General features: G+C 47.4%; 1 protein-coding gene across 4 annotated transcripts in view; it reads right to left on the bottom strand.

Annotated features, from left to right (window-relative positions):
• PDCD11 (programmed cell death 11) overlaps positions 1-25,350 on the bottom strand; it is a 45,818-nt gene that overhangs the window by 16,923 nt on the left and 3,545 nt on the right. For all 4 annotated transcript variants that reach the window (XM_054034441.1, XM_054034442.1, XM_054034443.1 and 1 more), the window contains exons 3-23: positions 24,993-25,124; positions 22,442-22,609; positions 21,257-21,418; positions 20,499-20,622; positions 18,623-18,804; positions 17,068-17,175; positions 16,307-16,513; positions 14,477-14,601; positions 13,739-13,799; positions 11,994-12,140; positions 10,512-10,763; positions 8,960-9,103; positions 7,720-7,914; positions 6,909-7,079; positions 6,114-6,333; positions 4,638-4,790; positions 3,181-3,296; positions 2,473-2,987; positions 1,625-1,687; positions 873-981; positions 60-149 (exon numbers count right to left, since the gene is read on the bottom strand). In XM_054034441.1, coding sequence (XP_053890416.1) covers positions 60-149; positions 873-981; positions 1,625-1,687; positions 2,473-2,987; positions 3,181-3,296; positions 4,638-4,790; positions 6,114-6,333; positions 6,909-7,079; positions 7,720-7,914; positions 8,960-9,103; positions 10,512-10,763; positions 11,994-12,140; positions 13,739-13,799; positions 14,477-14,601; positions 16,307-16,513; positions 17,068-17,175; positions 18,623-18,804; positions 20,499-20,622; positions 21,257-21,418; positions 22,442-22,609; positions 24,993-25,124 — 3,444 coding nt within the window. The remainder of the gene's footprint in view (positions 1-59; positions 150-872; positions 982-1,624; positions 1,688-2,472; positions 2,988-3,180; positions 3,297-4,637; positions 4,791-6,113; positions 6,334-6,908; positions 7,080-7,719; positions 7,915-8,959; positions 9,104-10,511; positions 10,764-11,993; positions 12,141-13,738; positions 13,800-14,476; positions 14,602-16,306; positions 16,514-17,067; positions 17,176-18,622; positions 18,805-20,498; positions 20,623-21,256; positions 21,419-22,441; positions 22,610-24,992; positions 25,125-25,350) is intronic.

Here is a 25,350-nt window from a genome sequence, read left to right on the forward strand (position 1 = left end):
TGCTCACAGCCTCGTGTGTGCAAAACCTTTGTGTGTTTGATTCTCTGGCGAGAACTTACCTTGGGGTTAAGGGAAAGCAGCAACTGGGGAACTCTCCCTCGAATCTCAGGGGTGATCTCCACCTCCAGCCACGACTTTATGGTGTTGTACTGAGAGGGAACCAACCAGCCACAGAAGAGAAAATGTTAGACTTACAAGAAGCTTCATGGATTCATTGGAGAGAGAAAATTTACAGATCAAGGCCAGAAGGGTCCAATTATGATTATCTCGCCAGATCTCCTGCATACCACAAGCCGCAAAACCTCCCCCAGCATTTCCGGCCCTGATCCCAATCGCTTATTGATTAGGACTCAGACAGGAGAGGTGCTTCTTTGTGCTCTCAGACGAGAGGAAGGAGTCTCCCCGAAGAGGGAAATCAGCGTTTGGAATTCTCTGCAGACAGAGATACTGACAGAAGCCACCTTACCAGAGAGGCTTTTTGGGTGGGAGGGAACCATGAATTGGCCCCAGTGATATCTTGCTACTACGGGGTCTGCTGTTACACGGCAGTGATTCTCACACAAAGGCTCAGGTGTTCCAGCAGCTGTCATATTTGGGATTGGGGCACTTTTCCCCCAAAAGGACCTTCTGCTGGAGAACTGGGAAAGCGGGGGGAACATTGCACTGGGGACAAACAGGCTGTGATGCCAGCCCGTCTCCTCTGCTCCTTCCTATTTCCTCCTGTTGTCAAAGACTAGGGCTGGATTTTGGATGCACCGATCCAGCATTTTACGGGGGTGTGTGAATTTTTCAGACTATGGACTGGAACCAGACCCTACGTTTTGATAGCTGGTCCTTTCCCAGCATTTATTTTGGAAGCCTCCGAATCTCACCTTCTTCACAAAGCAGGTCACCGTCTGCCCAGATTTGTAGGGCCTGAGCCGCTCACTGGGACTGTCTCCTTCGGGGCTCAGGGCTGTGCCGCCATCCCCCTTCAGATCACTGTTCGCAAAGGGAAGAGACAGGAGCAGAAGGAAAAAAATTACAGTGCCAGGGTTCCAGCTCCAGGCAGTGCATGGACGCGTTGTGAATCCAGGAGACTGTTTATGATGATGAAATATCCCCTGGGCAGCATCCCTGTAAAGTTCATCCCCACTCTCTTTCCCCCCCCAGCTTTCTTCCCCTTGTTCTGCACAGTGCAGGAACTCCCACAATTTAAAGCAAGTCCCCCCAGTGCAGAGAGAAGCACTAGGGTGTGGTTTGCCCCATGCTAGGCGTGGTAGGCAGCTCAAGGGTGTGTTAGAGGAACAGTAGGAGCTTTAACTTGTAGTGGCCAGAACAGAGTTGGAAAGAAGGAAGCGATATGCTCGTGTCCTGTTGTCTCGTGGATTCCTGGCTCCTGGCCTGCTCCTCGTATCCTCCGTAGGCTACAGGGCAAGGGAGGCTCTGCAGAGCAGAGCTCTGTGGCACGCAGGGGTTGTGGATCCCAAATGCTGCCACCCTTCTCCCTTCCCCAAAGGGCCAGCACTTCCCCAGCAACAGCTGACAGGGTGGAATTCGGTACTTGGCACTTTCCAGCTTCACGGCGTTTTACAAACATTAACCCAGGTGGGCAGGAGGCTAGGACAGAATCTGCGGCTCTTACCTGGGTCGAATGCTGAGCTCTGGAACGGACTGAGTGAAGTGTGGATGGGTGATGGGCAAATACCTGCAACACAGGAAACCATTCAATTCCGTCTCTCTCCCCGGCCCGTTACCAGCCCAGCACAAGCCCGAGCACTCTTAAAACTAACAGCCTCCCAGTTCTGGGTCTCAGCCCTTTCCTCACACCTGTCCACTCCAAAATGAGACACTACTAGGCACCATCCCCGGTGCTGGCTCTGTAACAGAGCCACTGCCGGACCAGTCCTGGCAGCAAACCCTGGGCAGATTAGCTCTGCCTCCCAAAGCAGAGTTATCCTCTTTCTCGGCCTACATTTGAGGAGCCTCCTTCCGCATACTGGGATGCTGAAACGCGATCATCTGTGAGATGACCAGCTGTGCTAGGCACTCAGACCGGAGTTTTTGGATGAACCTAAGGGAATAAAGTGCCTAAATTCCACTGAAATTAGATTGGAGTTGCAAGTTTCGTTACCTCTGAAATCAGGCCCTTAACTTTCACTTGGGACTAGCTTCTGCTCCATTGGAAGTCAACGGGAGCTTTGACTAAGGCAGACCCCAGACTCGCTACCTGTGATCTAAGCCAGGGATAAAATGCCAATCTGCAGTGATGCAAGTATAATGTGCTAGCCCACCACAGTACTGAACCCCCCACAAGTCGGGGCATGGAACATGATAGGGGAAGATTCCCTTAGGGCCTCATCACCTCCAGCAGGCATAGCTGGAATACGAAATGCCTGGACGACACAGAGGAAGAGACCTGGTTAATCTGAACTAAATTACTACTCCACCGCCTGCTTCCCCTGGAAGTGACATAGAAGTTTTTTTTTCTACCTGTGGGTCTTCACATCTCGGCCTCCAATGACCCGGGCAGTCACCTTCTGCCCAGCTTTCAGCCTGGAGGTTGGAAAGGTGCCTATGGGGACTTCATCCAGGATCTGGGACGTGTGGATGGAGCCCGTTAGCTTGTCATCAATGGCAACTGTCACGTAGGTAGGTCTGACGGACTTCACCGTTCCCTTGACCACATCTCCGAAGCACAGGGAGTGTTTCACTGCAGCCAAGCCCTCCTCTACTGTCTCCGACTCTTTCCGGGACCTTATAAAAGCCCTTTTCTTTGCTGGGCCTTGCACTGCTAACAGGACACCATGGTCACCCGGCAGCACGGTTTTTAAGGTTACAGAGACAGCCTGTCCCACCTTCAGCTTCTCCGAGTCAAAACGGAAGGTGTCATTGAAGTGAGAGGCCACAGGAATGGCAGTCAGCTGACCTGATTCCACCAATGAGGCAATGGCAAACTCTTCCGCTACATGCTGCACCACCGCAGGGTGCTGGGAGTTTTCCGTTAACTGTCAAACAGAGACGGATGGTGACTTATCTGCAGGAACTTTGGATTCCAAGCTCAGACATTCTTGCCCCTTCTCCCCGCCCACTGCCACTTGTGTGAAACGTTTCCCACCTGAGCATTATTTAAAATCCATTACCCAGGTAAATGCATACCTGGCACACGAGACCGAATAAGAGAACGCAAGCTAGACGTACCCGTTTGGCTTTTGGTTTCAACAGCTCTTCTCGAAGGGAGACGTGAACCGCTGATTTGAGGGCGTCAACATGGAGAACCAAGACCCTGGCTTTTTGACCAGCGACCAAACTCTTGTCTATAAAAACAAGAAGATTAACTGCGGATAGCCCCAAAGGATTTCTACCAGTCATGGCCCTCGTGTGTGACACAGCCGAGGGGCAGCATGCTCAAGGACAGTCTGAGCTACTAATGCTACCATGCTAATAGTAAAACTGTTTCACAGTCCAGAGGAGGTTACGGAGTCACGGAAGGACCCATACATAATATGGTTACTACTAGCAGCCAGACGTGCAGTAGCTCAGGTTTAAAAAAAGGACCGATCCATACTTCCCCCCATGCCACTAATGTGGGGGGAGTGTTAGCTTTTCACTGGAAAAAAAACAAAAACGACAGCCAACCTTACAGCAGGATCAAGTCAATTTTACAATAAATAATAATAATACCTAGCTTGTATACAGAACTTTTCATCAGGAGATTTCAAAGTCCTTTACAAAGGAGGTCCGTACCATTACCCCCATTTTAGAGTGGGGAAAACTGAGGCACAGAGCAAGGAGGTGACTCGTCCAAAGTCACCCAGCAGGCCAGAGGCATAGCTGGGAATAGAACTCAGGTCTCTCAAATCCCAGGCCAGTCCTCCTTCCACTAGGTAACACTGCACGTTGTATGTATGGTTATCATTATTTTGAATTTGAAAAAAAAAAGTATACCCAGATTAGAAGGTTGTAACTAAACACAAATGGGTCTATTAAAAGGCAACAAATGCAGGCTTGAGTAAAATTTGCTAATACTTGAATGGAAACTTTGTATATGGTGTGCGTGCGTGTATGTGCACACACACTTCATATATGTTAGTAATGATAAAACAAAGTTAAAACCAGTTCTGAATGCCTAGGATAATTTTCAGTTCTGTTTAAAAACTTTTCGGGGCTATTATTTGAATGAAAATGTATTGGAAATTGCAGTTTTGCTTAATAAAGTTACTTGAATCAAAAGACAAATTATGCAGCAACTGAGCCTATTCCAGCTCCCAGAGGAGGAAGGGAAAAAACTAAAAACTGTTCATTAATACGTTATCCTTCTATAGCACCTTTCATCTGAGGATCTCAATGGACTAATTAAGCCTCACAGAAACCCTGTGAGGGAGGGGAGCACTATCCCCATTTTACTGATAAGGACAACAGAGTCCCAGACAGGTTTAATCAACCTGCCCCAAACTATGCTCTGGATCAGTGGCAGAGCTAGAAATAGAAACTCAGGAGCCCACGCCTGCACTATCCCATTCTCACTAATAAGTAACACCCCTCACTGTTTAATCAGCAATTGATTTCATTCCAGACAAAGCAGTTTGAGAGCATTGTGTATCCTACCCAGTGACGATGAAACACAAAGAAATAAGACCAGAAAAGAAATTCCTAACCTCCAACGTGATAGCGAGTGGCTGTTACGGTCAGCCCAGCAACACAGCTGCCGTTGAAGAATGCTGAGCCATCCCCCCTCACTTCCTGAACGACCAGCTCAAGTTTCTGCCCAGGCATCAATCCACAGAGGTTTTGGGCCACCTTGGAATGATCTAAACCGACAGAATGGGAAAAGGTAGAGAGTTAATTTTATTTCCACTGTATCTTTTGCAGAACCAAAGAAGCAGGATTCACCTTTGCTTAGGATGAGTTTTTATGCCCTTCTTTAAAAAGGTATAGAATTAGATAGTTTAGACCCCCAACACACAAAGAAATAGTATTAAAACTTAATCCCGATAGAAACACTTATGAAAAGTTAAAAATTCAAAACCACACTGCCCATCACTAGAGATATTTACTGTCCCAGGACCGTTAACCTATAACTGAACGAGGCTTTTCTGGAGGCACGGCATATAGCATTAACGCAGCCCAATTCAGGTCTTTTCCAATGATCATCTAATGCCCTCTTTGTGCATTTCCAGTCTATTATAGTCTCTACGTGAGATCTGTATTTCCTAAGGTGCCTATCACCTTGGTATCTAAGCATTAGTGTATTTAGTGCCTCTTTTCTAAACAAAACAGTTCCATACCCTCACAAATGTTCCTGCTTTTGGTATGTGCGTCTGTATGCGGTGAGGCATCTACGTACAGGTGACCAGGGTTCTCAGGGCATTCAGGTCTGGGCGGTAGGTGGTTGGTATGCACATAGACACTGCACAGCAGCCATTCAGAGATATAGAAGTACTTTCCATGTCTACTTGGGCTGGGGGGCAGCCAGCAAATACTTTTCCCCAGCAGACGAACAAGCTGGCTCACCACAAACCCCTCCCCTCTGTTAGGTAGATTTCAACTTTGCCTTTTTTTTTTTTTTAAATGTGGTTTTCCTTACTGTATCCTTGACCACAGTATCCAAGTACTGATCGGATAAATCAGATCTGCATGGAAAGGTCCAGTGACCTTCTCAGAGGATTCTGCTCTTCACCCATCTCCCAGGAACTAGCAGGCACCAAGTTTTGTCCCACTATGTCTCCTGGGCTCTTTCTATTCTATTTCAGCATAAGACTAATGACATCATAGCTCTTAACCCTCTGTTCTTAACCGCTCAGGCCCTCAACCTGCTCCCACTGAAATCAACAGCAAAACTCCCACAGACTTACAATGGGAGCGTAGCCTGGCTCTTGGTTTGCTAGTTGTGTCCACTCCGGACAAGAGTTCCAGAAAGTTTTGTTCCTGTTTGTAGCCTTTCAAGGCCTGGATTCATTCTATAAACCCTCCTCTCTTAACAAACCTGGCTCACAAGTTAAGCCATTGCTTGCTTTGATCTCTCTCTTATATGGAAGGCAAAGGGGCAGTTTATGCCTTGCATTATTTTTCTAGTGCTAAGTGTCATGACGTGATCACCTGAATGGCTTTTGCAGCACTGTTCCCAAACTTACTTCTTCTGCTCATAATGTCCCTGACCTCCTTCATCTCCTCAAAGCACTGGTTCAGTAAGGAGAAGCTCTCAGCGACGGGGTCTTCCGAGCTGACCTCGGACAGCTTCAGACACAAGAGGATACGCTGCTTCTCCTCGTCCATGCTCGTCACGTTGGCGACCACCGTCTGTCCTACCACAAAATGGTCTTTGGTGTCCGTCACAAACTTGTCACTCATGGCCTGTTTGGAAAAGGTCAGCAGAGGCAGCTGCTTAGCAATCCTATTAAACTATAGCACCTTTCATGAGCGTATTTTTACAAACATCAATTAAGCTTCAACCCCTCTCTGATGTTGGCAGGTATTATTCCCTAGGCAGAGAGGTTAAGTGACTGGCACAAGGTCACAGAGCAGCCCAGTGGCAGGCCTGAGAATAGAACCGAGGAGTCGCAATTCCCAATCTCCTCCATGGGGTGCTAGCTACCCCACTGTAGCAGTGTTGCTTTTTGCATTGCAGTCCCAGATATGCCAGCAGACAGGTGGCGGGGGACACGTGGCGCGATTAGGAAATAGGGCTCTTTTCAGCGCTTGTAGCATGTCCATTTGCCTTCATGCTCTTTCCTGCCCCTTCCCTCCCATATCACGGAGACACCTAGAACTCTATAAATACAACCCCAGCAGCAGTTTTTACTCCCAGTGGGCGGGGCAGCGTGAGTGCAGGAGAGCTGCAGTCTATCTGCCCTCCAGTCCTGCTTAGAGCCACATTTCTTGGGCCTGCAAACATGGTGCTTTAAGAGGGAAAGTCACACCCAGCTTACCGCTTTCGGGGCTAGTCCAGCTAGACCAAATGGGAACTCCACAAACACGCCATAGGACATAATGTTCCTCACGTAACCAGCCAGCTGCATCCCAGGTTGGATTTCAGAGAAGCTCCTCACCACTTGCTCCTCCTGTACTGCAGAGATCACTGCAGGCTTTCTGCACAGTGTCTGAACAACTAGTCAAGGAACAGGGCCTTCTAATCAGGGGAAGAGGGGAGAGGAAACAAGCTCAGGAACCTACTAAATCCCTTGGTATCACCAGAGCCATTGCAAGTTGTACAATACAGGATCTTAAAATCACAGTGTTCCAATTACCACCTTGCTTTCCCTCCACCAATAATTTTAGCAGACAATCTCTCACAAATTGCGACAGTTGGAGATTAATGCATTACCCCATTTGGAAGCTGGAATTCCCTGATTACAATCCGTACAACTAGCTGGTTTTCAGTGCTAGCTGTTTACTAAAGCCACGTCATAATTGATATTTATGCATACGAGCTGGGGAAAAAAAGTCAGTAATCAGAATGTTGTGATTTTAAAGCCTGATACCTCACAATCTACTAGGGCTAGAAACACATCTTATCGCTGATGGGATTCCCAGAAGCATACAAGATTCAATTCAAGGGTGGGTGATTCGCAAGATACCAGCCCTTCAAACCATCCTTGGTTCCTGAGGATGGAACCAGCCCCACACCTTAAACTAATGTTATTCCTCTTCCTTGTGTACAGTCTATATTTTAAATAGATTGTTCCATCAAGGTGTGTGTTTAATGGCCAAAGCCTTCATGAATGAAGAATCAAAGGATACAATGTGTCCTCCCTTGTCACTTAGGCACATAACCCTGTGGAGGATGTCACCCTCTTGGAGCCAATGGTACAGGAGTTTACAGTTAACCACGTGGTCAGACAGGTGCATTGTGGGAAGGTGGGCGGAAACATTGTCTGACAAGATGGAAACCTCCAGGCCATTATCTTTCTTCTTCAGGATTTTCACATCAACCATCTGAGCAGAGAACAGGAGACATGTAACGTGAGACTGTAAACAGCTCTGAGGTCCCTCCAGCTACGAACAAGGAACTGTCTCATTCCAATAGCAGAGAACCTCAGAAGCATCTGACACATTTAATATAAAACAATCTCAACAAATCACAGAAGTCAAAGTCTGGAAAATTCATTTGATCAGATGGGAGATGGGGAGGAGATCATTTAAACAAAACAGAACATCCCCGTGCTTGCAGTAGTAAAACTTGTATTTATGTGTCGGTAGTGTCTTTTATTCCAAAGGGATACTGAAGCACTTAAAAACTATTGTCTTTATGGCAAATATTTACCTAACACTGAAATGCAGCTACCTCTGAAGCAAAACATGGCAGCTGTTAGCACACTGCAGCATGACAGTTTGAGAAATGGATGTGACCACCATATCCAACAGGAATTACTTCAGGGAAGACCTATGACCTGTGTTATAGAGGAGGTCAGACTAGATGATCACAGGGGTCCCCTCTGACCATATAATCTATGTAGAGGAGCTACTGAAGTTAACATTCTACTCTTGGGATAATCTCATGGGGCTCTTTTGTCCTCCCTCTTCTAAAGCGCATCAGACCCTCCCTAGCATCCTAACGTGATGCCAGGCTCACAATAGGAGATGCAATGATGCTAGTTCCTCATTTGCCTGCTGTCCAAAACAGCCTTTCTGCATCTACTGGCCTCTTTTCACCTCTCTTTCCTCCCTGTCTCGCACCTCGCCCTGTCTTTTTAAGTGCCTTGTGACTGACCATTTCAATGTATTCACATAAGTATTTTCTCTAACATACACTCCTGTTTGAGTCACGGTCTCATTTACTTTACTCTAAAAACTTATTTGTGGATGACACTTGTACGAAAGATACAATACAAAACCCAGCTGTCACTGTCACCATCTAGTGAGACCCTTTAGACAGGTTTTAGAAGTAAAATAATTCAAAGTTGCATTGAATCCTTTCCTTAGTAACCAGACAGGAGGGGGAGGGAACAGGAAGGGCAGGGGGGGCATTTACAATCAATACCTGTCCAGTTTCATAAGTCACTTCCCGATTCTTCTTCAGAATTTGTTCTCCTCTGTCCTCAGAGACAGGTCTGCTCATCAACTTGAATGACAGCAGCAACTTCTCCTGCTCAGGCTCACATTTTAAGACTATGACTTTGACAACCTATTGTAAAGAGATTAAAACAAAAAAAAGACTTTACTTAGTGCGTTTTCTGTAGCTCCACCCCTCCACCCTTATATCCAGCGTACAGCAGTACAGTGCATAAGGCAGCGAAATAAATACTCAGCAACTCTTCCCCTCACACCCAAGGCTATCAGGGCATCTTACAAACATGAGTGAATTCAGATTCGCAAAACCGGTGTGAGGCAAGTGTAATCCTCACTTCACAGGTGGGAAACTGAGGCACGGAGTCGTTAAAATGACTTGCCCAAGACAGAGCTGGGAATAGAACCCAAGTCTCCCGACTCCCACCACCAGACCATCCTACCCTTTCTGCAGCTGCTATAGAGTCCAGCATTAAAAACAAACGAATGTGACACGGAGCAGGTCACACACCTCACGGAGACGGCCCAGAGTACAGACTGGAATTAAAAGTGCTTGGATATTGGTAAAGTTGCCAGGCATAGCGAGGGTCAGATTTTTAAAATACAGACTTAAAAGATTGTTCTCTTGATCCTGAAAATAAAAGCTTTCATTCTTCTGAAAACAAAGGCTGCAGCATGGACCCCAGCCCCTCCACCTCCCGCTAGGTTTCTTTGCCACCCCAGCTCTGCAGACCACATGACACAGCTCTGTGCCTGCAGCACTCTCAGAAGCAGGCAAGGCCTGGAAATGTACAAGAACGCAGCTCTGCAAAGGTCTTGAGGGGAAGGAGTCTCTTACAGCCCAGCCCGTTTAATCGCATACAGGAAAGAGGAATCAACTGCTCCACAGGAGTGTTTTCAGAATCCCAGATCCTTTCTATTCCTTCCTGTGTTGTCCGTGCCTGTTAAATGATTTCCCAAGACAGGAAGAGTTTCCAGTAAAGGTCTCCGATTTGAGTCGTTTAAGCCTTAGGACACAGGTGAGTTTGTAGGTGTTTCACGCTTTATGGACATCCAGCTCCTAAGAGTTAAGGGGATGCAACAGGGCAGGGGATTGGGACTCTATCCTAGAACGAGTGGCCTCGTCTCCCCTCAGGAGCCCCTTCCTCCTGTTATCCGATTGTCCTGACAACTATGCAGTGGCGTGACAGTGTCACGCGACTCTCAAGGATTCGCCCACTTCAGGGACTCAAAGCCAATGGCACGTCGGTGATTCCTTGTAGCAGGCTAGACTTTTCGATAGCCTGTCTAACCCTAGCACAGCAGAGGGCCCAACACCTCCTGCACTGCAAACCACAGCTCCAGGCAGATCTCATTTGAGGTGTGCCGGCCTTGCCAATATCCCTTTACAACTCTCTAGGTGCATTGAATTCCCACATGAACCTCCCATCCACAACCAACCAGCCTGCAGCCTCTTCCTTATCCGTCAGTGCGATGTCACAACTGCCTCCGTTGCATTTATCAATGGGTGTGTGTATATTAGTTACCTGGCCTTTGTAGAAGACTTTCTCTGGGGAAGGTATGGGCTCTGAGCTCAGCTCATTCTTGGGAACCAGACCTTTAACGTCATTGTAGAACTTCACAATGCAGCCGAATTCCCTAGCGCACACAATGAAGCCGTGAGCGATCAAGCCGGGCTTTGCAGCCTCGTAACTCGTGAGGACTGGAAATTTCGACATGACCAGAGTTTTCTTCAGAGTTAGGATCAGCTTCTTTTCTTCAGGATTGGATATTAACACCTAGGAGAGCAGGGGGAGGAGAGGTTAGAGTGACTACAGAGACGCTTTTCAATCAGGGAAAAGGCACCAAATCCTTGATTCATATTCACTACGTACAAGAATCCCACATATGTCTACAAGTTTGCACTAGCTTCAGACATCCAGACGCAACAGCGCTTTGAAATCCTCGGAGGAAAGGCAAAGGGCTTTACAAACATTAATGCTGACAATGTCTCCGAAGCTAATCCTGCTAAAGCAGAAGGTGTCAAATGACTTGGTGGCCAAATTCATGGTGGTTTTCCCTTGGATTGAATTCTCTCTATTCAAAGGCCATCAGGCTAGAACAGGAGCAACACTGGCCCCCAAATGAGATGCAGGATAGTCTGTCAGTATCAGTAAGTCTAGCGGAAAACTAGGAAGGTGCATTAAATGCGTGCATGGAAGTGGGTGGGAGTAAAGCCCATAAAATCCGAGCTTCTCTTCAGAGAAGACAGAATCTATTTCAATATGTCACTGCCCGAGAAATGACATCATTTCTTCTGAGAAGCAGCGCAGGGAAATGCAGAAGTTTCCTATTCAATATGCAGATTCCTACAAGGAATCACCCTAAGGATTTTAAATGGTCACAGCCTCTGAAGTCGTTAAATACTGTCGAGGTTTTGGGAAGTTAAGTGATTACATCTAGCACGTACCGTGCTCACTTCATCCAAGGCTCTCAGAGCATTTTAACAAGAGAGACCAAGTCTCACTAGATTCCTCTCTGTAAAATGGTGCTGACAAGTTAAGGCCTAAACATTTTCAAGCAGCCACTAATCAGGAGCACAACCTGAGCCTCCTAGGGCCTGACTTTCAGAGCTGCTGGGTATCTGCAGCTCCCATCCCTTCATGTGGGTGCTCAGTAGCTCTCAAAAATCAGACCCCAGCTGTTTGTAGCGGGGCACCAAACACCCCGAGACCATCCAAAGGAGCGGAGGCTTGAAAGTGTGGCCGTAATTTGGTCAGGCCACACAGTGAGTCACAACGCCCAACACTCGGTCCAGTGGCCAATAGGGCGGGGCAACTGAGAAAAGGAAGTAGCTCCTCTTTCCGAAATACCAGCGACCTCACGCCCCAGGACTCATTATAAACAAACAATAAGCGCATCAGAGAGTCACCCGCTCTCAGTGGAAATCAGATTGGTCTCGAAATGCTCAGGCATCGCTCTGGTGGAAGAGTACAACTTAAGACAGGCCCCTGGCAGGGGGATCTTACCCGGCACTTTACTTCGCCTCCCACGCTGTACTTTTTCTCAGGTTGTTTCAGGAGCACGTCCGCCAGGTGTAGGCGAGGCACCAGCCCCCTGATGTGATCCGTCACCTTCACCTGCATCCCGAAGGGTTTGAGAGCCAACACTTTGCCCTAGAGTCCGGAGAAGAGAGCAGGATTGGTAGTTTTCAGTGTAGGTTGGGGTGTACAGTAGCGCCTCACTTAAAGTTGTCCCAGTTAACGTTGTTACGTTGCTGATCAATTAGAGAACATGCTCGTTTAAAGTTGCGCAATGCTCCCTTATAACGTCGTTTGGCAGCCGCCTGCTTTGTCCACTGCTTGCAGAAAGAGCAGCCCGTTGGAGCTAGTTGGTGGGGGCTTGGAACAAGGGTGGGCCAGGAGACCCCCTCCCCCCCAATCAGCTCCCCGCTCCCCTAAGTTCCCTATGCACAGCCGCCCAGCAGGCTATCGATTGCCAGCAGTTCAGCTGTCCCTCCCCCCACTGCCATGTGCTGCTCCTGCCCTTTGCCTTGGAGCTGCTCCCGGGAGCCTCCTGCTTGCTGTGCTGGGGGGGCGGGGCACTAATGTCAGGGTGTCCCCTTCCCCCCTGCTCCTGCCCCCCCACTTACCCCATCTCCACAGAGCGGGGGAGGGGGGGACACAAAAGGGCTCTGGACAGAGGGAGCTTGCTGGTAGCAGCTGCTGTCTCAACTTGCTGATCTACTTAAAAGGGCAATGTACTTAGAGTGGGGTCAGAGTACTTAAAGGGGCAATGTGCATCTCTCACACACACACACACACACACACAGTGTGTCTGTCTCTCTCTGCCATGCTGTCTCCCCTCTCTCCATTCATGCTGCCTTGTAGAGTGTGAGGCTACATTAACAATTGTTAACCCTTGAGGGCTTAGCCAAGTGCTAGTTCATCATTTAGCAGTAAGGCATTCCCTGGGAAATATCCCACCCTCTTCCACCCTCTGACTTTACCACCTCAACCAAGCTTCACAATCATCATCGCTGTGTACAGTAATACATTGTTTGTTTAAAACTACACACACTATATATATATATAGTCTTTTGTCTGGTGAAAAAAAATTTCCCTGGAACCTAACCCCCCCATTTACATTAATCCTTATGGGGAATTTGGATTCGCTTAACATCATTTCACTTAAAGTCGCATTTTTCGGGAACATAACTACAACGTTAACTGAGCAGTTACTGTACATGGGCAATAGCCTACCCATGACCCCAAAAATATAAACACACACCGCCCCCCAAATATCTATCTAATGTATTAACCACATGCAGGACAACAGCTTTACATAAGGGAAGCTACGCTGCTTCTTGCACCCACATTGCCAGTGCTGTGCTCTCCATGGGCCACACGCTGGTTCTGCTGAAGTCCATGGTAAAATTCCCACTGACGTCAAAGAGACCTGGATCTGACCCTATATACATCTCCAACATACGATTGGATATACAAGGCTTTAGAAAGATCATTCTACCCTCACCAAGGCAACGCAGACAAACACCTGGACTGAAGTGTCGCTCAGTTAGATAACTACAGTCAGGAGAATTTGCAAGTTATTTTTGCTGGTGCTGTATTTGCATTCTCCCTTTCCAGCACTGGTCTGAAACAAATAGGTGTGAACTGGCATTAACTAGGCAGGGAAAATACGCATCACCTAAGGCACGGCAGCAAGTACCAACACTCTACAATGCCAAACGTGCAACGTTCTCTCGGGATCTTACCTCCACCACGTGCCCGGGACAGATGTCTTGGTATCTCAGAAACGGAGCAGCAATAATTCGACTAGGAGAAGATACAGCAAGGGTTGTGGTGTGAGTCATCTTTAACGTGAGTGAAAACCCAGAGGTGGTAAGGACAAGACAACCCCTCCCCTTCCCTGTCCTCTGGGGTCTGACAGAATCCGCCCGGCCCCTATTTATCACGTCAGTGCTCTGTCCCTCCACAGGCCTGTGTCAGAGTCATGGTGACCTTCCCTCCGTTAAGGTGGTCTGGGCCTAGCCACTCGACTAAGCTCTGTCCCAGTTTATGACACAAAGGATGATGGCCAGAAGCCAAAACTGTGCATGCAGGGAACCCACGCCTCTCAGAGGGCAATACCTTTACTAGACAGGAAGGATGGCCCAGTGGTTAGAGTGCAAGCCTGATACCTGCTCTGTCGCAACCTGTGTGACCTTGGGCAAGTCACTTAGTCCCTCTGGACCCCAGTTCCCATCTGTGCAATGGGGAGAAGAGCCTGCCCCCGCCCCACAGGGATTATTGGGAGGAGAAATGTGTTCAAGGTTGTGACTCTCAGATATCCAGTAATGGGCATCAGATGAGTGCCACAGACAGAGAACGAGTGGAAACCCCAATGGGCGGGTTCCAGCCAAACAAAGCAGCACAATATTTTCCAATTGTTATCAGCCCCTTCTCTCCCCGTAGCCCCCCCAAACAATTCTGGAATGGCACGGGAAACTTACTGCTTCAAAGACAACAGGGCCAGCTCATCCATAAGGCTGTAGTCAATGATTCGACATCTGTGCTTGCTGCCCACCTTAAATGCCCCAGGTTTGAAGGATTTTTTGGTGTCTGAAAGATGCTTCAGCTACAAAAAACAAAGGGCGATTTATCACCACTTGGAAATAGAGATGCTATTGACTTGGGAGAACGAAACCTAGACTGACTTGAAGAGGAGAAAACAGACTAGTAAGACTCAGCAAGTTTCACGTGGGTGTTTTCACCCAGGTGAGACGCAATGCTTACATCCCTCTGGAAGTATTAGTTGGGAGGACGGGAAGGAAGACGCGGACAAACCCATTATTTTGGGGAGCAGCTTGTATGATAGTTGCCAGGCAGATGGCGTTGTATTTTACTGTGTATATACACTGAGAGGCAACATTCCCCTAGCATAATTTTTTGAAGACCATTAAGAGCATGAGAAAGAGGAAGAGGCCACCAGGCCAGGGCTTGACCTGAGCGCGAGGCCAGCCTGGTACTTTATGAAGGCTGGGCACACTGTACATTAACCTCATTTCTAAGGGCCACCCTGAGCTCCTAGGGGGTTCCAGTCACTGCAAGACCAGGGGCTTCCCGAAGGATTTCGAGCCCAGTCCTGCAAGTTACCAAGTGCCCTCCACTGGGGTGAAGGATGCTCAACCCCTCACAGGCCTTCCTTATTTACTTTCTCCACACCCGTCATGATTGTATAGACCTCAATCATATCTCCCCTTAGTCTCTTTTCCAAGCTGAAAAGTCCCAGTCTTATTAATCTCTCCTCATATGGAAGCCGTTCCATACCCCTAATCATTTTTGTTGCCCTTTTCTGAACCTTTTCCAATTCCAATACATCTTTTTTGAGATAGGGCGACCACAACTGCACACAGTATTCAATATATGAGCGTACCATGGATATAGAGACAATAGGATATTTTCTGTCTTATTATCTATCCCTCTTTTAATGATTCCCAACATTCTGTTTGCTTTTTTGACTGCTGCTGCACATTGAGCGGAGGCTTTCAGAGAACTCTCCACAATGACTCCAAGATCTCTTTTTTGAGTGATAACAGTTAATTTAGACCCCATCGTTGTATATGTACAGCTGAAATTATGTTTTTCCAATGTGCATTACTTTGCATTTATCAATACTGAATTTCATCTGCCATTTTGTTGCCCAGTCACCCAGTTTTGAGAGATCCTTTTATACCTCTTTGCAGTCTGCCTGGGACTTACCTATCTTAAGCAATTTTGTATCATCTGCAAATTTTGCCACCTCACTGGTTACCTCTTTTTCCAGATCATTTATGAATATATTGAATAGCACTGGTCCCAGAACAGACTCCTGGGAGACACCACTATTTACTTCTCTCCATTCTGAAAACTGACCATTTATTCCTACCCTTTGTTTCCTATCTTTTAACCAGTTACCAATCCATGAGAGGACCTTCCCTCTTATCCCATGACAGCTTACTTTGCTTAAGAGCCTTTGGTGAGGGACCTTGTCAAAGGCTTTCTGAAAATCTAAATACATTATATCCACTGGATCTGCCTTGTCCATATACTTGTTGGCCCCCTCAAAGAATTCTAGTAGAATATAGAGCATACTCAGTTTCACTTCCTGGTTCTCATGCACTAGCAACACAGTGCAACGTTCGGGTTGCAAATGCTGCGGCACAACCATTATTTACAACTGTTTCCACTTACGTTTTAAAATACCATTCCCTAGACGTCGCTGGTTTGGTTGGCGATTTCACGCCAGCTTGTGGCAACCCCACCCACATTATAACCCGGCCACGGGGGCATTTATTACTTACACGTGCAAAAGCCAGCGTGCCGTCGTCCAGTTCAAAGATGGCACCAGTCTTTGCATGGAAGCTCTTCACCACTGACTCTTCCACCACCATGCCAATCCGACTGCTGGCGAGCTGGCCAAGCACGCTGCCAGGCTGAAGGAAGACCTGCCGCAGCGTGAGACGTACTGCTTTGGAGGTGGGCTGGACAGAGAGGATGCAGGCCTTCACCTGTTGCAGGGGAGAGAGGACAGCAGGATGGTAAGACGAGCTGGCAACCAGAAGAGCCGAGAGCCATTTTCAACCCTGCACTCTCACATCACACACACCTGGCTCCTGATCTCTTCACGGAGGCTTTGCCGAGGTAGAGCAAGGACAATGGAACGTGCGGGGTTATCATTCAGCTCCAATGTCTTTATGGGCTGGGCATTTTTTCTTTAGTTATCCGATTAAATGGTGTGAGCTAGTTTGGTGCGGACAAGGGGAGGGGAGAGTGACTGCGGGCAATCAGCCCCCGCCACAAGCCATTCCCCATCCTCTCAGCTGCCAAAACTGTAAAGGGGCACCTTCCCCAGGACTCTCCAGCGGCTACGTTCAAACTCAAGGACATAGGCTGCTTCCCTTCTCCTTACTGGGGGTGTAGAAAGAAGGTCTGTGCCAACAAAATTGCTGACACCGCCGATTCCACAGAAAAAAACCTTTACCAGAAAATGGTTAGAGAAGGAAAGGAGACATACAGGCTAAGCAGCTTTCTGGTTCCTCCAGCCGCTTCAGCGTCCACTCACCGTCTGACTTTGTGAATAACTCCCCGCTTTCTTCGGATCCAGGTGCATGAAGTCCACGATCCCAGTGAAGGAGGAGAGGAAACTCAGAGTGATGCCATAAGGGGTCACCTAAACCAAGAAAGAGAAATTCTTCTGTAGGGCATAAAATTAAATCACTAAATCAATGCCCTACCATGGCAGGGGCCGTGGGCATCGGTGCATTCAGTCCCTCCTGTTTTCTGCCTGTGACACACAACAGTGGAGTGTCCCGAGGGCTGTAACACCTTTGCCTAATTCTGGTTGTTTGCTTGGCTTGGGGGCGGCTGGGTGGTGTTGGTGATCTGTGATATACAGGAGGTCAGACTAGAGGATCTGATGGTTCCCTCCTGACCTTAAACTCTATGACTCTAAATCTGTGTTAAAAGTTCTCATCCAGATCAAGATGCGGACGGCACTTTACTTCCTCCACTAATAACCATCTTGTCAGTGCTTAATAATACACACGCCGAAAAGGACAGGTTAATTGCCCAAGAGTTGGCTTTTTGCCTTTACTAGAAAAGAATACTTTTAAGTTTTCTAATTGTACATTTGATCTCAAGTCCAGAATCAAACTGCGCTGGTTTGCAAGCAGGTGTTTTTCGCATCTTGCACTCCCAAATCCCAATTTTCCATTTAAAAACAAACCAACCACTAAGATCCCAGCCCCTGTGGTTGCAAAAAAAAAAAAAAAAAAAAAAGAACCCAGTGTAAACAAATACAGTGAAGTCTGCCTGAGTCTGTAGGCAGCCAGAAACAGGAATTCAGCAGTGTCAGCTGCATCCAGTCACATGACTGGCTGTTAACTTCGAAGTTTAATGCTGAAACTTTCAGTGCCAGCTATTTCACCAATGATCAAAGGAGAAGGACCATCAAAGATCTGCACAATGTACTGAAAGTGGTGTCAAGTGGGCGAAGCTGGGGAGAGTGCCACCGTTCACGTTTTCCCTAATTCACCTTCTGAATGAACGTATGGAAATGTTCATATGAAAAGGAGGAAAGTTTCTCCTGTTTCCACAGCCACAACAGAAAGGTCCAGAGGATGCCCAGCAAGGAGAGTTGAAAGGTTAATGCTTTACTCATCCTGCCAGCAAGTTGCCACTTACATTTATACTTGGGGCTTTTAGACACCTTAGTGTTGTTACAGAACAACAGCGCCTAGTTACTGCCCTTGTGCTTTTTGAGCCAGATGTGCTCATTGCCTGACACAACGGAAGATTTTACTCCTACAGAGTAACTGCTCTTCCACAGAGCTACAAGAGCAAGAGACGAGCAAACTGGATTGGACTCTGCCTCGCACTGCACCACCGCCAGCCAAGCACAGATATTGGCGTCTTTACGCCTGGTGACTGGGCACAGATCAGCGCTCCATTTCGGAGATTGAGCGGGTGGTGCTGGCAGGCAGAAACAACTTATCTGGATTTGTAAATTCATTGAGTTCCAGCTCAGTTTTGCTGGGGCAGAATACATAGGAAGATGTCCATCACAGCCGCGATCATAACTCCACCTCAACAATCCTTCAGAGAAAGCTGAGTTTTACCTTCTGCACCTGGGCTTTCACCAGCAGCCCTGGCAGTAAGTTACCGAGCGCCCAGTTCTGTTCTTCTGTTGCAATGGCCGCAGCAACCTCCGACTGAGTGATGGACAGACGGACAATTCTTCCGTTGTTTTTCACTTCTTCAATGAGACAGTTCAGGTACTGGCCTATTTTCAGCTCAGCCCCTACGAAGACAGGACACATACCAAAAACCCCTCATCATCTTCCTGTCTGTCACATTCCCCTGCTTCCCCTTCGGAAACCCTTTGCTAGCTCCCTCTCTCCAGCCAAATTCAAGCCTCTTTTCCAGACCCTCCCTCCTGAGCCACTCTTATCACAGTGCCCGACCCTGCTAAGCTGCCCTCAATGCCAGTTTCAGCCATACTTGTCCAGGCCCGCCTGTGCATGGAACTGCCTCCCTGAAAGGAGCTATGAGGTCACTACTCTCTGCTCTTTCAAAATCTCTGTTCTAGATCCACTTCTGCTGCAACACCTATCAGAAAATCAGTCGGCGTTTAAATGGCTGGCAGCCAGGGAAATGCAATGCTTTATTTATGCAATTACAAAGCAGTTTTTTAAAAATAGTAAGTATATATATGTGTATAAAGCCTGAACTTATCCAATTTTCTCCCCAGGCCTCACCCTCTGTATATTGCTTGTTTTCTTAGACTGTTAGCTCTTTGCAGTAAGGACCCTGCCTACTGTTGTGTTTGTAGTGCCTAGCACAACCAGGCTCAGGTCCGAACAGGCCTCTGGGCGCTAATGTAATACAATTAAATGGGGATGAGAATGACTTTTTCCATGCTCATCCGGAGAACACATGCATCACAGGGAGAAGCAATGCAAGCTCCTCCCGCCTCCTGGCACCAGATCTAGGGTGCAGAGACCAATTCCCTTTTACCCATGACCTTTCTGGATGACAGGCCACAAATCTATTTCCTGTAGCTACCAGATCATACCAGCCTGAGCCCTCTGACCAAAGCACCTTTCTCTGCTGCTTTCTCAGAGCTTTTCCGTTCTAGTGCGATTAGGGACTTTTACCAATACAGCTCTGGAGCACATGCCTTTAACCAGGAAACTGCCACTTGGTTGGTTGATTTCAGATGGGTGTGGATTTAGTGCTATGGGAAGGGGCTGTCTAGACAATCCTGGAGACCAATCAATCCTCAGGACAGGCAAAGCATGGGCGGCAGCAGCACACGCTTCTCCTACACCATCCTGCCAACGTGCCTCTACCAGGACCCAGAGCGACTACTTCTCAGGGTGGGGGAAATGAAAGGGGAGAGGTAGTGCCCATCTCCATTTGAACCTGGGCCTCTCTGCAATAGCGTCCAACACGCGGAATGACTAGTGCCAGTTAGGATGGAGGTGTTTACAAGAAGGACACCAGGCGATCAGGAAATGGACCGACAGCCAACAGTTCATTGTTCAATGGCCTGTGCACAACTGTACGTCGGCAGAGAATTCTGATCGCTCCTGACCTCAGCTAAGGCCTTGTCTTCACTTACCGGAGGGTCCGGCGGCACGCAATCGATGTTCTGGGATCGATTTATCGCGTCTGGTTAAGACGCGATAAATCGATCCCGGAAGTGCTCGCAGTCGGCGCCGGTACTCCAGCTCGCCGAGAGGAGTACGCGGCATCGACGGGGGAGCCTTCCTGCCGCGTCTGGACCGCGGTAAGTTCGGACTAAGGTACTTCGAATTCAGCTACGTTATTAACGTAGCTGAATTTGCGTACCTTAGTCCGAAGTAGGGACTTAGTGGGGACCAGGCCTAAGTTTGAGTCAGGAAGGTAGAGGTGAAATGCTCCAGTCCCACCCTGCTCCTCTGAGCCAGCCAGTTCTCCATCTCCAGCTTTAGTTCCTGCTGGATGGCTTACCTTTGTTGGCTGATTTGATATAACTCTGGGACTTCTGACGAGGCAGAAATGCCTTAGCACCACTGACTCCAATATCTATGAGGTAGCCGTGATCTTCCACACTAGATACCAAGCCAGAGAGCAACTGCGGGGAGGGAAACATTACAATTCAACAATATAAAGGAACGGTTAGATCAGCAAGGAGAACAATTCTGTCAGCAGGTTCCTCGCACTCAGATTGCCTTCTCTCCTGGGGTCAGAGTGCTGGAATTCCTCCCACTGCTTTGGACACATTAGACCTTGGCTCCTTTGGCAATGTGGTCTCAGCTGTCCTCTTGTCCAACCAAGGCATGTATCTAGGGGATTCTTGGCTTCCTGAAGCTCTGGTAACATCAGTACATTGAAAAACAACAGGCACCCACAACTGCTGGTGAAACTGGGTGCAAGAGAATAATTAACTAAGCTCACAACACCTCTGTGAGGTGGTCAGGTAAGTATTATCCCCATTTTACAGATGGAGAAGCGGAGGCAGCAGAAGTTAAGTAACTTGCCCAAAAGCCAACAAGCCAGTGGCAGAAGAATAGATCTCAGGGGTCACAGCTCAGGCCTGCGCTCTACCCACTACACCACACTTCCTACCAAGAGGAATTACACCAGGAAAGGCACAGATGCTTTAATTGCATGTAGTGACAAATCTGAATTCACGCAAGGAGACGTGGGGGCAAAGGGGAAGCGATCTCCAAAGTGCAGGGAGGCTGCGGTGCACCCAGAACACCTACCATGCCTGATCTAAGAGCCGTGGTGTTCAGAGCCTTGTTGACATCTTTGGGGTTAATTGACAGCTTGACACTCTGGTTTCCATCCATGGTTTTCCCCACGCTGGTCACGGTGCATCTGACCAGCATTCCAGGGGGGTACAGGTCTGACAACGAGTTCAAATCCTAAACAGCAAGACAGTTAAAGGCGATCACGAAAAACCGTAAAATCATTAACATTAAATAATGCAGGGGACCAGAACTTGTCACTGAAGAGGCTTTTGAAATCCAAACCCAAGAGGAAAGCTCTATTCTCAGCAGCAGCTAAATGCCACAAAGACTGGGGCCCCTGGGTACAGTGGGCTTGTGCCCCAGCCTGGAGTCTCAAGCCTGACTCAGAGGCGGGGGACGGACGGACATGGACACACAAAAGGATGTATGTAATGTTACAAGGTGGAGGTCAAAGGATTCAACACAGCTGCCAGGCTGAACAGCAGGAGGTGCAACAGGTCAGGATTAAGATGCATCGCCAGAGCTGATTATGGTCCCAGTCTCAGGTCTCCCATTAGCAAAGAGGTAAAAGGTGAGAAAAGAGCAAGGGGACATCAGCATCTTGCAAGTCCCAAAATTCAGTTTTAAACAGGCACGGACGATGGTGGGAAGGGGAAATATAAATGTGCACGAAGGGTAATGGACGATCTCCCTTCCTTTCTTTGGAACATCCGGGTAATCAGGGAATTACATTGTCTCTTCCAAGCAGCCTTATTACCTTCAATACCTATCTGCCATAGCATGAGCTGGTAATACACTGCACAGAACATCACAGAAGCCATCTTTTGGGGGGCTGCATAGGGGCTGGGGAAGAGGACAGAGTCCTCTGAATCCCTGCTGGAAAGTAGAAGATTCTCCCAAACACATCCCCAGCTTCATCCTTCAAGCCCCCCCCCCCGCTACATATAGTAGCTGTGGGAACTCTTTAAGTAGGGAGGGGTATACAGTGATGACTATCATTGAGCAGTGCATTGAACATGCTGCCTTTAGCATTCACAGGCCCTGTTGGCCAGGTAAGCAAGCGAGCAGGACAGGGAAGGGATCAGAATCTCCTGTACACCAGTGGAAATTGGGTTCTCCCGCTGGGCCTCTGCTTGCAAGACCCCGTTTATTTTACCCAGTCCCAGGACACACACCATCCCTCAGGACTCCCCTCACCTCCAGGAGCTCTTCCGTGGCCACTTGCTCATTCAGCATTTTGCTGTAGGCATCGCAAATGTGCGTCACTTGCACAAATCCAGTGAGTCCATTAGGCAAACTGACCACTAACTCGAAGTCGTTAGACTCCTTCACGCAGCCGAGCAGCAGCATCCCCTCACTCAGGGCCTGGAACAAAGAAAAATTAGCACTCGGTGGATCTCAACAAGCCACAGATTTACCGTGTCTAATGAGACTGAAAAATAAACCACTAAAAGTCAAGAAAAACTCAGCACCTTTTACCACCCAGACTCAGGCCACAAATCACTATCAGCACTCTGCGAGTTACCAAGCCACTGCTGACATGCTGCAATTAGAAGCAGCCCTCTTAAAAGGTCAGTGGAAAGCAGCAAAGACCTAGGAACGGGACTACTGTCAGTGCTGGGAGGAGGAATGACTGATGGGGACATGAGCTTCCCAGACTAAAGAAACCTGTCACACTCTTGTAGTAGGTGTCCTACAGAACCTTCTACGGAGCAACCATGAAGGAAGCTATATGTTCCACCTTCCAAACGGAATACAGAGGGCTTGTCTACACTACCGCTTAAGTCGATGAACCTAACATTGCTCAAGGGTGTGAAAAAACCACCCCCTTCAGCAACATAAGTTACATCAACTTAAAGCTCTCCCACCAACAGAGCTTCTGCGTCTCGTTGAGGTGGAGTAATTGCATTGATGGGAGAGCACTCTCCTGTCAACATAGGAGACGCACTACATGCTGCGCCGATGTAGTTCGGTAGTGAAGACAAGCCCAGAGATTGTCAGACTGGGTCAGACCCAAGCTCCATCTAGTCCCGCATCCCGTCCCAGGCAGTGGTCAGAACCAGATGCTTCAGAGGAAGACATAAGAATCACTAGAGTTGTGGGCAGACACGGGATGATCAGTCTGCCACATAGAACTTGTCCTAACACCTGAAGCACAAAGTTTAATATCTCTTCCAAATTTTTTGTCATCATTAATTATAACAATTCTGGATATTCTTGAGATCCATATAGAGTAGAACCTCAGAGTTATGGACACCCATGTTGTGAACTGACTGGTCAACCACACACCTCATTTGAAACCAGAAGTATGCAATCAGGCAGCAGCAGAGACAAAAAAAGAACAAATACAGTACAGTACTGTGTTAAATGTAAACTTCTAAAAAAATAAATGGAAAGTTTAAAAAAAGGTTTGACCAGATAAGGAAACCGTTTCTGTACCTGTTTCATTTAAATTAAAATGGTTAAAAGCAGCATTTTTCTTCTGCACAGTAAAGTTTCAAAGCTCTATTAAGTCAATGTTCAGTTGCAAACTTTGAAAGAACAACCATAGTTTTCTTCAGAGTTACAAACAACCACCCGGGGTGCTCATAGCTCTGAGGTTCTACTGTAAATATCTAATCATCTGTTAAGTTTTTGGCTCCCATGACCTACTGTGGAAACGAGTTCCACAGTTTAATCACGTCGTGTAAAAAAGTGTTTTCTTTCAGAGCTTTTGAATTAAATTGAGTGTCCCCTTGTTCTTGTGACAGAAGACAGTGAGAACAGACACTCCTGATCTACCTTCTCAAGACCACTTTGTATTTTACATATCTTAACATGTTGGTCTTAGTCAACTCCTTTCTAAGGTACAACTTAAAGCAAAGGAAGTGGAGTGATAGAGAAAACAGGTCATTAAGGGTTACACATGTGCATGTGGAGAGGCTGGAATAGCAGTCACAGAACTGAGAGCTGGACAATAGCTCCTGTTCAGAATCATGAAGTGCGCAGCAGATGGAGGGGGAAAAAATGTGACTATGGTCAATTTGATAGCAAGGGAACCAAGAGAGATACAGACTCAGCAGGCCTCAGAAGCATTCAGCTCAGTAATGCAATTCTCTGTGGAAATTAATTTGATTGTATACAGCCTTTGTTAATGAGGAGAACTTTATTGCAGTTAGCGTCACTTTTTGCAGCAGTTAATTCTGCATCCTGGGTCAGTTCTAAGTGTTAATGTTCTGCCTTCATTAGCTTGCGGAAGACCCAGAGGAGATGTGCAATTTCTTACTTGTCATTGAACTCCTTCTTGCCAGTGAAGGAGAGGTTGTGAAAAGGAGTCCAGCCCTCCCTTACCTAAAGGTTGGTTGTTCTGAGACAGGCCCAGGAATAAGGAATCTCCTAGCTGCACTGGACCCAATGGAGGTCAAAATACACAAATCATAGAATAATAGAAATGTAGAACTGGAAGGGACCTTGATAATCCACATAGTACAGCCCTTCATACTGAGGCAGAACTAAGTATTATCTTCTAGACCATCCCTGGCAGGTATTTGTCTAACCTGTTCTTAAAAACCTCCACAGCCTCCCTAGGTAATTGGTTCCAGTGCTTAACTACCCTTACAGTCAGGAAATTTTCCCAAATATCTAACCTAAATCTCCCTTGTTGCAATTTAAGCCCATTACTACTTGTCCCATCCTCAGTGGATAAAGAGAACAACTTATAACAACCTTTTAGATACTTGAAGACTTATCTGAACACTCATCCACAAACCTCAACCGTGAGAAGTTCAAAATCTTTGGCATTAGCTTTAATGGCTTCCTTTTTCTCTGCCTTGAGCTTTTTCCGCTTTCCTTGATCTTCTTGGATTCTCTTCCTTTTCTGGGATCCTTCTTCATGATGCGTCTAAAGCAGATTTTAAGGGGCACGGGGGGGAGAAACAAGAGAATTGGAAGAGATAATTTTGCTCTTTTGTGGAGCACAATAGTTATCAGTCATCCCAGTTTAGGGGGAAATGCTAGAGGTAGGGGTCAGAAGGAAATTCTGTTGCAAACCCTTATGTTCAGTCATATATAGGTCTCTCAAAATTTCTCCCTTTGGGCTGAAACTTAACATATTTGGTTAAAGTATA

Source organism: Malaclemys terrapin, chromosome 7, assembly GCF_027887155.1.
Source record: "Malaclemys terrapin pileata isolate rMalTer1 chromosome 7, rMalTer1.hap1, whole genome shotgun sequence".
Lineage (NCBI taxonomy): Eukaryota > Metazoa > Chordata > Testudines > Emydidae > Malaclemys > Malaclemys terrapin.